Source organism: Scomber japonicus, chromosome 9, assembly GCF_027409825.1.
Source record: "Scomber japonicus isolate fScoJap1 chromosome 9, fScoJap1.pri, whole genome shotgun sequence".
Taxonomy (NCBI): Eukaryota; Metazoa; Chordata; class Actinopteri; order Scombriformes; family Scombridae; genus Scomber; species Scomber japonicus.
The window spans coordinates 18,516,700-18,528,935 of record NC_070586.1 but is presented as its reverse complement, the minus strand read 5'-3'; the positions used below and the strand labels follow the sequence as shown (position 1 = coordinate 18,528,935).

At 41.1% G+C, this 12,236-nt stretch overlaps 2 protein-coding genes across 2 annotated transcripts; both read right to left on the bottom strand.

Annotated features, from left to right (window-relative positions):
- Positions 1–958: 958 nt before the first annotated feature.
- On the bottom strand, positions 959–6,243 carry plk2b (polo-like kinase 2b (Drosophila)). The gene is made up of 14 exons (XM_053324907.1): positions 6,049–6,243; positions 5,852–5,959; positions 5,627–5,743; positions 5,229–5,358; positions 4,852–5,035; positions 4,535–4,733; positions 4,269–4,416; positions 3,945–4,039; positions 3,511–3,643; positions 3,256–3,336; positions 2,889–3,048; positions 2,484–2,613; positions 2,213–2,323; positions 959–2,016 (listed from the first exon to the last, which is right to left on the bottom strand). Exons 1-14 carry the CDS (start codon positions 6,232–6,234, stop codon positions 1,825–1,827), a joined length of 1,974 nt encoding a protein of 657 aa, XP_053180882.1. The 5' UTR covers positions 6,235–6,243; the 3' UTR covers positions 959–1,824.
- A 1,019-nt stretch (positions 6,244–7,262) lies between these two features.
- Positions 7,263–9,687, bottom strand: si:dkey-190g11.3 (uncharacterized protein LOC567059 homolog). Its single transcript, XM_053324833.1, has 6 exons — positions 9,518–9,687; positions 8,488–8,592; positions 8,189–8,329; positions 8,057–8,107; positions 7,744–7,936; positions 7,263–7,681 (listed from the first exon to the last, which is right to left on the bottom strand). Exons 1-5 carry the CDS (start codon positions 9,683–9,685, stop codon positions 7,751–7,753), a joined length of 651 nt encoding a protein of 216 aa, XP_053180808.1. The 5' UTR covers positions 9,686–9,687; the 3' UTR covers positions 7,263–7,681; positions 7,744–7,750.
- Between the last annotated feature and the right edge of the window lie 2,549 nt (positions 9,688–12,236).

Here is a 12,236-nt window from a genome sequence, read left to right as displayed (position 1 = left end):
TTAAACTCTGAAGAGCACAGATATTCTGAGTGAACATCCAAAGGGATGACTCAAACTTACATGTTCAACTTCCATCATTACATAAGCACAGGAGGTGAATAAGTGTTCACTAGACAGGTGGATCAAACACTCATGTGGAGAGCAGAGAGAGTGCAGCAGAAAAGCCAACCAGCAGCAAATTATACAAGTTAAGATTTTTACACTATGTTCTGACTTTCGAGGAGAAGCTGTGCCAAAGTCTTTTACGCAGTTTGTCATTGATTTCCGATTCTCACAAAATTACTCAGTGGTTGCCTGTTTCCATGACTACCATCTGTAAATGTGAAAGGATGTCCAAGAAAGATTGTAGCCAGTTTGCCTCAAAAGCTCTGATGCAATTGCTGACTTAGCATGACCGAGTTTGTAATTTTATTAGTCTGTCTGTCCTTGTAGCTCCACGTCATGTGTCTGCCTTTGCTACCATATTTTTGAACCACCCAGCTGGCCTATCTGTTGATTAGTGCCCTTGTTTGTATGCAACGTTTGTGTATGTGTGTATGTGTGTGTGTGTCAGTCCCATTTCTAAGATACTTATATTTGCCATCTTCCATTTATCACTGTGGAAGAAAACTCAGCCAAGGCGTGGCCTTGAACCAGAATATAAACACTTCCCTGTAAACATGCCCTTTATCGTGTATCCATCTTACCCTGTTTGCCCATTTCCTACTGCAAACACAAGTTTCAAGATAAAATACTTGCTTTGACTTGGTCCAGTGCACAGATATAAGTGTAATTAAGTTTCATCTAGTTCTTACCACATTGTATATCAACTTAGAGTAGGGACCCTTTCAAAGGAAAAACATATTAGGAGTCAGCATTGCACTGCTTTTGAAACTAAAAAGGGATAAACACACTCAATGAGAAGGAAAAAGTACTCAGACATCTTTTTTTCTTTTTTTTTAGAAAATGCTGTTTATTATTAAATAAATAAATACTGCACTTTTTTACACAATAAGTTATTTAGGACATTTCTACCATGGTGATAATGGCTCTTAAAAGATCCTTTGAGGATCTCTAATGCTGTATTTTTTTAAATGTCATTCTCTCCACCTGCCCCCCCCCCACATCACCCCACTGTTTCCCAGCTCAATGTGCTGAGTCCATCTGTCAATAAAGAGAACAAATCACAGTTTTTAAAAGTTAGTCTGATATTACACCCCTCCCACTCACTCACACACACACACACACTCATACATACGCGTATAAACAGCTGAACCCTGTCCCATCCACACACATTGGCACATCGTTCCTCTGCACCGCTGAGTTTGCTGTGGCACACACTGTACATCATTTACAATATTCCACAGTCTAGCTCTGGTTACACTCAGAGCATCAGTTTATCGATTGCTTCTATCCACAGCATCAGTTATACTGTACACATTTCAGCTGGAGCCAGCCCAGCATTGGTCTTTACTTCCCAAAACATCCTCTCTCTGTCTCAAACATCTGGAGTTCACAATCGTACCAACATACTTGCTCTATCACACTCAGTCTTTTCTCTCCTCCAACAATCGACATACAAATCAGCCCTTTTCCATCCATTGTCATTGTGCTACATTTCATTTTCCTCATCCGCAGAGTCTGTCCGTATTGTTTTTTCCCCTGCACCTGCTGAGTCACGGCAATGCAGTGTTGTAGGAATGCTAAATTACTTTGCAAAGGTCCATCCCTGAAATCCATCCATTTCGCACAGATCCTTCTGAATCATGCCTCCTCTGCAACACTGCAGTAGCACAATGAGTAGATTTTTCAGTGTAACACTATCCAGAACACATTATCAGGGGTTTAGCTGCATCTCTGCAGCAGCATGTTGAGAGAGTACACCATGCGTTCACGAAGGTCAGTGGGGCAGCCAGATGTTAGCAGGGAGCTGAGTTTGAAAGTTTTGGAGACGCGGTCCTCGTTGATGTATGTTAGCATGTACTCATCCCTCTGGCAACACAGGATGATCTTGGTGTGGTCATGGTAAAAGTTGACCTTTGGAGTAAAAAAGATAATTCAGTAAATCAATATTTGGGAACAAGATAATGCCAAGTTTTCTTTTTTGATTTGTGGCTTAATCCTCCTCCTCTGCTGCTCATCTGAATATTGTTGCCATGCATTATATCTAAACTGTGCTCATCAGAGCATGCCCAGCAACAGCTGTGTTTCCTGTGATAGTGTGCATGTTTACCTGGAAAGTGCCATCATTAAAGAGCATCATGAGGGCGCGGTCGGACTTGAGCCACTGCAACAGGTAAAGTCTGGGCATGTGTGCATCTGTCATACTACCAAGATCCCCACCCTGAGAAAGCAGAGGAACCATGTTAGGATTAGACAGGCTTCAACATGAAGGATACCATTTCTAATGCTTTAGGGGGCGAAAAAAAAAGAAACATAACAGCAAGGGAGATAAATATTAAAGGAATGAATACAGGGGTGGGGGACTAGAGATATTTGCTTACATCCATGAGGTTCTCCTCCATGTAGTGTGAAAAGTACTTCAGCACAGTCACTTGGCCCACGAAGTGTTCAGGAACCTCGCAGGTGGGGAAGACAGAGCGCTGGCCCAACTCTGCATAGTAATGGATAGTCCTAAAAGATGGAAAGAAGAAGATAAACAAAGAATTACACAACCATTCAGATAGACAAATACTTAAACAATTTAAGTACGAAAATGGTTTCCTAACCTTCTGGCAAAAAAAGAATGTACTACGCCTTGTTTGTGGGACTTATTTCAAACCACTAACAGGTTCTCTACGTCAGTTCTATCCTTAAGCATGTTTAAACATGCCATGTCAATTGTATGTAATGACTAATAACTTTTAAACTGAAGGTGGAGCATTGTGAAAGCATAGAAAAGTGCATACTTTCTGTCAGGCAAGAGGCTCATGTGAGTGCCATTGTTGAAGAGAACTCCCACGGTGTGATCAGACAACTGGTAGCCAAAGCCGTACTTGTTGGAGTAGTCCACCCATTTAGTCACCCATTGAAGACTGCAGCTGTTTGATGCCTGTGGAATGTCGTCCGCTGCAGAGTGAGAACACAAAGGAAGAGGATTGGTACAATTACAAAGAAGATCTTAAGGAACGACAACCTTAACTCTTCTACCAAGTATTATCCTTGACTGTAAAAGCAGCCAAAAGCTCTATTAAAATCCAAAATTTAGACATTTCCGTTTTAATGTGGATTTATCCAATTAAGAACTATGTGAAATGACTTTGCAAGAAGACTCACCTTTAGGCATATTCTCAAGACATCCCCTCAATACACTAGCAACAGTCTCAGCCACGCTTCCTGTTGTGTTGTCTTCTAGGCCTTTATGGGAACAACAAAAGAAAGGTAATTTAGCTTGATGTCACACCAGTAAGTACAAGAAATGACTTTGCACTCTAGCCATCACATCTCTTCACTGTATAATGCACACTTTTATAATTTTCAATTTGCAGTAGACCATTCTGTTCTCTCTCCTGGCTTTATTCATGAACTTACATTCACTGCTGCTGCTGCAGCTCCCCAGACTACCCCTCACGATCAGACGGATGGTATCTCGCGTTGTCGGGGACTGGCTCTCTGTTGCCAGGGCAACAGGGCTTTCGGCAGATGGCGGAAGTAGACTTCCATTCTGAGGTGGGAATCAGTGACGACAGGGTTTAGAATCTGTGAGTTTAGATCATCTCTTCCTAGTATGACTCAGTGGTCACCCACAGATGCAGAGTGGTTGGCTTAAAGGTTAAAAATAAGTGCTTTTAGTTGGTTCTAAAACTATGCTTGTTATAAAGATTAGTGCTGAAACAGAATGACTCAGTGGATTCTCCTCAACATGATATCTCAAATCTACATATTCATTGTATGAATAATGCACCTACAATATCACCCACACTCTTGTCCATATCTTGTTTTGAGCTGAATAATTAAGCTCTTACCTCAGCAATCTTTTTGCTCTGCTGTTGGCTGATGACGGTTCTCTCCAGGTCATGCTGCAGTTTGTAGATCTCCTCTTCCTCTTTGGTTAACTTATCTGTCAAAGGCAATGAAAACAAACAAAAATCAGAGCTTGACCTCTAAAGCTACAGCCACAGCTACATGAACTGATATCAGAGTAGAATTGCACAAAATGTGCTTGCAGTTGTTTTAAAAACTAGATTTAACTCTGCCTCTTGCTGCAATTGTGATTTTATGGACTGACTGATCTGACAATAGGCATTTTAAGTGGTGCATGAGCGCTCAGTGGTTGATGTAATACTCACTCAGAGTCTCATAGTATTTGACCTTGTCTCTCTTCCCACCAAACAGAGCAGCGGCAGCTTTCTTGAAGAAGCTCTTTGCGGGACTGGATACATGGAAATCTGGTGCTGAATGGCAACAGCTAGCAGGCAGACGCTCTGGACTGAATCCCTGTGGACAAAGAAAGTGGGTCAGGGCGCAGCTGGTGGGACGGGGGTCACTGTTATACACCTACGCAGTGACATTTAGAGAGGGACAGACAGATAGAGAAGTGAAAATTGTGTCTAACCTGTGTGAAGAATTCATGCCTCATGATGTGGTCAAGGTTAGGTCTGTCCTCTGGGGTTTTGGCTAGCAGGCTGGCGATTAACTGTTTAGCCTGGTGCGAAAGGGAGGAGGGCAGAGAGTACCGCGCCTCCCTAATACACCTGTATGTCTCCTTCAGGTTGGTGGTTTCAAATGGTGGTCTGCCCAACAGCATGGTGTACCTGTAGCAGGATAGAGGATAGGATAATAATTAATTATTGTTATTATCATTACTATTACTACTACTATTACTACATATGTCGATGTTAATAGTGAATTTACAGTAAGCCTAGTACTCACATTACGCAGCCTAGGGCCCAGATATCTGATTCACAGCCATGGCCCTGCTTGTTGAGCACCTCAGGGGAAAGGTAGTTGGGAGTCCCACAGATCGTCTTCCTCCTGTTTCCCGCTGGCTCCAACTTGGCAGCCAAACCAAAGTCGCCGACCTTCAGCTCCATCGACTCACTCACAAAGAAGTTACCTGTAGGGAAGAAAATAAAAGAGACATGAGCACTTCATTCAACCCCGGATCAAAGGCTGAATACTGCACAGATCCTCTGGTGAATTCCTAGACTGGATCATTACAACAATAACAAAAATTATGGAAGAGGAATCTTTGCGATTTGTACAAAAAGTGACTCAGTACTGAATAGTATTAAAATATATATCCTTACCAAGTTTCAGGTCTCTGTGTAGGATCTCTTGTTCATGCAGGTACTTCAGTCCAGACACTATCTGTCTTAGGTAATACCGCACCTCTGGCTCAGTAAGCACTTTACGAGCCTTCAAGATATGAGCTAATGACTGCAAAAACACAAAAATTGAAGAGAGAATGTTTAGAAGTGTAACTATAACCTTAAGACAACTTTTCCACTGTGAAAAACCCTTTGGCCAATCATACTTCATAACTTCTTTAACATCATAAAAATGTAGAGTTACAATTAAAATATCAGTTCTTTTTTAGTGGGGTAAATCTCTGAATACTGCCAATGGCTTTGGGTGCAATGCAGGTGTCATCCAAACTCAAACAGCAGAGGCTAACATACAGAGTGGTCAAGAACTTAGTGCTTACTTTTCTACTGCAGTATTCCAACAAGATGTAGATGTTCTCCTTGTCTTCAAAATGGTGATAAAAGTGCACAATGTGTCTGTGATGCAGCAGTCTATGTAGCTCAATTTCTCTGTCAATCTATCAGGGAGAAGAGACAAAATGTTCACGATTGTAACTTCAGCAAATTTTGAAATATATGTTGTCAAATCATGCCAGTGCTCACAGGCACCGTAGCTCTGCACTTACCTTCTCCCGTTGGTGAGGTTTGGAGACGCGCGCATGTGGGATGATTTTGGCTGCGTAAACTTTGCTGGTGGAGAGGTCGGTCATCTCATAGCATTTAGCAAAACCTCCCTGGAAAGAGGAGAAATACTGTTAACATGATGTCTTCGAGTTACGTGATAAATCCAAAAAGACGAAACCTAATTCAAAGCTTGCGCTACCTTGCCCAAAACTTTCCCACGGCAGTAACACTTCCCCGTGGCAGGATCAGTGATTATCCGAGCCATCTCCGAGGGCGCACTGCGATCATCCATTCTTTTCCGGCGAGGCTCGCAGGACCTCTGCGTAGATTCACACATGCTGCTGCTGTTCGTCTGTTGGGGCCCGATACTTGTCTGTACTTCCATAGACTTGGTTTGTCGTCCCGCACTAAGAATGCTGCCCGGAGTCCGTCTGTGCATCTTTATACTCTGGCATCAACCCCACCCGCTGTCTGCCGCCCTCTCTCTGACGTCACGCTGTGAAACGAGAGCATGAGGTCTGACTGATATTGATTACCTTGCATGTACATTGGTGTTGAGGATAGCAGTGACATGAAATCGATAAGGACAGAGTAAGATGTGGATTTTATATTATGGTATAATTCCTACATCCTTAAGTCTATTTCTTTGCATCACCAGTCGCCATCCACCATAATAACAGACACTATCTGTACTCATTTTATTCATGGCATCAGAAAAGGTGAATGAGCCTCTAATAATTTGATGCACAAAATAACACATTATTGGACGTTTGATGTCTTTACACGATTATAATATATCTACTATGCAGACGACCATCATACTCTGTATTCCATTCAGGTTTACACCTCTCATCCAGTGTTTTTACGGCAAACTCAATCTGGAGCTCTAGCACCCTCAGGTGGAAAATTAGGATACTCCATCAGTTCTGCCATTGAACCACTATGTTTGGCAGAAAATGAAATGCCATATAGTGATTAGTGATGGCGGCAATTACCTCGCAGTTAGACCATTTATTTTGTTTGTATAGTGTGTGAGCATCTGTGATACTGTAAAAGTCAGAAAGGTTGTAGTACATTGCAACATTTGTGCTGTTTTTGATTGCAGAGGCAAGCATACTGCACCAAGTAATCAAGCAATGGCATTGTAAACTACTGTATTGGAAAGATTACAGCATCATTTTGCTCTTCAGTGCAGGTTGTAGGACAGATTTAGGGATATGAATAGGACATAACTCATAACAAGAAACCACTCAGAAAGAGCATTACTCTGCCAAGGCTGCACAAACCCCACATATTTTATTTTAACAAGCAAATTATTAAGTTTATCAGTATCTGCATCCAAACAGAAGCAATGTGGGACACAGTAGTAAAAGAGAAATGAAATAAAGTTCCAAATATCACATCTCACTATATTAATAAATCCTTGTAATAAATACGTGTTGATTTATGACTCATTTTTCCAGCAGTTGCAAGATGTACTGCGAACAAACAGACAAAAAGACAGAACATATACAATACATTGAACTGAAGGGTTGATAGAATAATTTGTAGTCTTTAACAGTGGTTTGAAAAATTAAACATGTTCAAGATAGCAGTGCATGATGGTATTCACAACATGATTGTCAGCAATATGGAAAAGGCTCAGGCTCTGTGCTGGCGGAGCAGAGATTGTACAACTACTGCAGGGGCTAAGAGACGTTGAAATCATTCCGACATCTTGCTTAGTCAGTGTCCCTCTCATCCTTGCAATCTTCAAAGACATCTTTCAAAATCATCAGTCCTGATAATTTCCTGGAATTGCACATTTTTGTCCTCACTGAGCCCAAGATTATCTGCTTAAAAAATGTGCATTTTACAGATCTAGAAAATCATCATCATATAGACTGTGACTTACTACATCACTACACCGCTGTGTTCGACACATTTCTCAAGCTTGAGCGAACAGTGCTCATGTCATAGGCCCAAGTCTGGTCAAGACCAGAGCCGGCAGACGATTGGTGTGGCCAGTCAGGGAAAGGAAAACGACAAGCGATGACACGTGCATCATCAGGAAGCTCCTTCATCAGCTTCTCACCAAGTGTCTCCATCTGTCAACCAGTCAGAAAAGGCTGCATCAATTACAAACCAATTATATGGTATACAGGCTATGTGCCTTATACAGCATCAGAAAATCTACAAAGTAAAAAAAAGATAATCCTTAAACTCACCACTCCTGGGGCAAGAAAAGCTGTAACATTGTTGTACTTTGATAAGTCAGTCTATGAGAAAAAGTAACAAATATGGTCAAATAAAATGTTTAACATCCTTTTGCAAAGCAGTGATGTCCACTGATGTCCTACCTTCCAAAAGTCTTTTTTAACAAAGGTTGCCTGGCTTGCAGGCAGACCTCTCCACTTGGCCTTGCGCCTGGCATATCCCAGTAAAACGGAATTGATCTCAAACCCTGTGCACTGGAAACCAGCAGAAGAGGCTGCAAACACCTGGGAAATTAAATCTGCTGATGTGAAATACAATTACTGTATATATGCACAACAATGGCACTGTACACACTCAGTTTTGCATGAACTGCATTATAATTTACACTATAATGTAAATAATGCAAAACACATATTTTCTAAGATAGGTGCAACTCACTAACCAGTCTTCCATCTCCTGATCCCAGATCTGCTAAGCGACCGGTTCGTCCCTCAAGCAGCTTCATAATGTTCAGTGTCTGATCTTTGCTGGAGGGCAAATAAGGAACCTGTACCACAGTACAAACACAAGTCCATACATATGATAGGTAGCACACATATTACTTGCTATAACTTTGACACATTGGAGCTTAAACATGGAAATGGAAGATCTATTTTACATTGTTTTCTTAGTCATTTTATTGTAGATAGGTCTTTATTACTCACAGCCTAAAATAAAATCTGCAAGTTATTAAAAATATGATTCAAGACAATCTTACCAAACACTACAGCAGCATGAATTTCTACTTTTTCATGTGAAAGAAAATATCTGAATATGCTTCAAATTAAATTTTCTCTGTGCTTCAAGTCTCCTGAGTGCTGTGACTATAACCTTGAATCTGATCTCCCACTCACTTTCAGTGAAAAAAAATCAGCAGGGCTTGACTCTCTCTTGTTTCTAGCTGTGGTAAAGTGTATTAAATCTTTGATCATACAAAATTCCAGTTTTTCTTGCATAAAACATAGTTTGTGGGATGTAGCTGCACATCATTATGTGTCATTAAACCACGAAACACAGGTCAGAATAGGTCAACATTAAAACATAAACTCAAACAGTGAATACATTTTGATAACATTTTTAAGCATTAGCTATTTTAACAGCTTCCTTTTGCTTTAACATTTAAATCAGAACAGATATAGACTCAGCATACAAAAACAAATGACTTAATTATTACAAACCTCTGATAATCTGCTCCTGATCATCATTTTTTTCTTGTCCCTCTTGCACTGACAGTACTTACCACTTTCTTCTTTTCCCACATAGCATGGAGCACTATGCTCCAAAACAAGCACATTATTGTTAATAGCAAGTTATCTAAGGTTCTTTGCTTGTTTCCTTTGATTTCACAGCAAACATGCAATATTTGATATCTGAAATGTTGGACAGGGAGCAAAACAAGCAGGTTAAAAATGGGAAAAGAAAACCTCAGGTACCTTAAGGCTCATTGGAATTTTGCGAATGCCAGGCATGGCAAACATGCTCCATATCCCATACAGGCCTGTGATCAGAGCACCTGTGCAGGCTGTCACCACAGGATGGGGTTTGGTAGTAGGAAGGACCCTGCCGTAGTCCTGCAGAATCATCTCAATTGAGTCCTCCATTGCCAATTCTCACTAATGTGGATAAATATGCAGTAAATGAGAAGAGATATTAAGAAAGCCTGTAAAATGTAAAACTGTAAAGAAATGTCTTTGAAGAACTATAGCTTGAAAAATACTGTATTTTAAGGGCAAGACAGATATCAGTATATCAGCACATATTAATTAATTAACACACATAGCATAGCAAAACATTCTGATGACTTCAGACCAAGATACAAATGGACCAGGACAGTTGAAAAATAAACTTGTCGTTGCTCTCTGATGGACATACAGTGAAGAGAACAAGTAGTTGATACACTGCCGATTTTGCAGGTTTTCCCACTTACAAAGCATGTAGAAGTCTGTGACACTCTTCAACTGTAAGAGATTGAATCTAAAACAAAAATCGAGAAAATCACATTGTATGATTTTTAAATAATTAATTTGCATTTTATTGCATGACATAAGTATTTGATCACCTACCAACCAGTAAGAATTCCGGCTCTCACAGACCTGTTAGTTTATCTTTAAGAAGCCCTCCTGTTCTCCACTCATTACCTGTATTAACTGTACCTGTTTGAACATGTTACCTGTATAAAGACACCTGTCCACACACTCAATCAAACAGACTCCAACCTCTCCACAATGGCCAAGACCAGAGAGCTGTGTAAGGACATCAGGGATAAAATTGTAGACCTGCACAAGGCTGGGATGGGCTACAGGACAATAGGCAAGCAGCTTGGTGAGAAGGCAACAACTGTTGGCGCAATTATTAGAAAATGGAAGAAGTTCAAGATGATGGTCAATCTCCCTCGGTCTGGGGCTCCATGCAACATCTCACCTGGTGGGGTATCAATGATCATGAGGAAGGTGAGGGATCAGCCCAGAACTACACGGCAGGACCTGGTCAATGACCTGAAGAGAGCTGGGACCACAGTCTCAAAGAAACAGTAACACACTACTTTAATCATGGATTAAAATCCTGCAGCACACACAAGGTCCCCCTGCTCAAGCCAGCGCATGTCCAGGCCCGTCTGAAGTTTGCCAATGACCATCTGGATGATCCAGAGGAGGAATGGGAGAAGGTCATGTGGTCTGATGAGACAAAAATAGAGCTTTTTGGTCTAAACTCCACTCGCCGTGACTGGAGGAAGAAGAAGGATGAATACAACCCCAAGAACACCATCCCAACCGTGAAGCATGGAGGTGGAAATATCATTCTTTGGGGATGCTTTTCTGCAAAGGGGACAGGACGACTGCACCGTATTGAGGGTAGGATGGATGGGGCCATGTATAGCGAGATCTTGGCCAACAACCTCCTTCCCTCAGTAAGAGCATTGAAGATGGGTCGTGGCTGGGTCTTCCAGCATGACAACGACCCGAAACACACAGCCAGGGCAACTAAGGAGTGGCTCCGTAAGAATCTCAAGGTCCTGGAGTGGCCTAGCCAGTCTCCAGACCTGAACCCAATAGAAAATATTTGGAGGGAAACCTGAAGGATCTGGAGATCTGTATGGAGGAGTGGGCCAAAATCCCTGCTGCAGTGTGTGCAAACCTGGTCAAGAACTACAGGAAACGTCTGATCTCTGTAATTGCAAACAAAGGTTTTCTACCAAATATTAAGTTCTACATACAGGTAATGAGTGGAGAACAGGAGGGCTTCTTAAAGATAAACTAACAGGTCTGTGAGAGCCGGAATTCTTACTGGTTGGTAGGTGATCAAATACTTATGTCATGCAATAAAATGCAAATGAATTACTTAAAACTCATACAATGTGATTTTCTGGATTTTTGTTTTATATTCTGTCTCTCACAGTTGAAGTGTACCTATGATAAAAATTACAGACTTCTACATGCTTTGTAAGTGGGAAAACCAGCAAAATTGGCAGTGATCAAATACTTGTTCTCCCCACTGTATAATATAATGGCCACACTGTTTCTAAAATATGCAAAAATATTATTGCCATTTCTGTGTTGACAGTTTTTGTTACCTGTTGTGCAATATATACAGGTGTGGAATTACATGTCGTGAACTAAAATTGACCTTAATGATAAATCAGTGAGGCTCAGAAATGTTCCATTGTTACAGGAGGACAGACTACCATGTTTGTGGATAGATTCTTTTGTAAAGAAACCGGTCACCTTTAAAGTATGGAGAGTTGTAATTGTATTTTGTATTTAACTGTATTATACACCTGAAGGTCTTCAAATAAACCAGTCTGTAAAGGTAGGTTATAAGTAAACGAGTATGAACTGACAGTATAAGGCCACAGTTATTTGATTTCTGACACCGTTGCTTTGTCAATCCTCACCACAAGTCGGCCTATGAGCGCTGCCAAGAAAAAAAAGTTTTTCCAGAGCAGCAGTTCAACAGCAGATGGTGCCACAGTGCCCTTTTCTCATGCAAAGGACCTTCTAGAAAAGTTTTGTTTACCAAGCGTTCAGACACTGTAACTATCTGAGATTACAGTTATGTTTCGGCCCAAATGATTTCGGTGTTGTTTCACGTACAGTAGAGAAGCTCCACCTCTACAAATCATCCCCAAACTGTATGCAAATAACATTGACAGAT

What these genes read in the sequence shown, in the direction of transcription:
- plk2b (XM_053324907.1), bottom strand. Translation starts at nt 6,234, where the DNA reads ATGGAAGTACAGACAAGTATCGGGCCCCAACAGACGAACAGCAGCAGC. An exon ending in GGCATGAATTCTTCACACAG is followed by an intron (nt 4,417 to 4,534) that starts GTTAGACACAAT and finishes CTTTGTCCACAG; the next exon opens with GGATTCAGTCCAGAGCGTCT. An exon ending in CAAATACTATGAGACTCTGA is followed by an intron (nt 4,040 to 4,268) that starts GTGAGTATTACA and finishes TGCCTTTGACAG; the next exon opens with ATAAGTTAACCAAAGAGGAA.
- si:dkey-190g11.3 (XM_053324833.1), bottom strand. Translation starts at nt 9,685, where the DNA reads ATGGAGGACTCAATTGAGATGATTCTGCAGGACTACGGCAGGGTCCTT. An exon ending in AAATTCCAATGAGCCTTAAG is followed by an intron (nt 8,593 to 9,517) that starts GTACCTGAGGTT and finishes ACTGTGGTACAG; the next exon opens with GTTCCTTATTTGCCCTCCAG. An exon ending in TTAAAAAAGACTTTTGGAAG is followed by an intron (nt 8,108 to 8,188) that starts GTAGGACATCAG and finishes TTTTTCTCATAG; the next exon opens with ACTGACTTATCAAAGTACAA.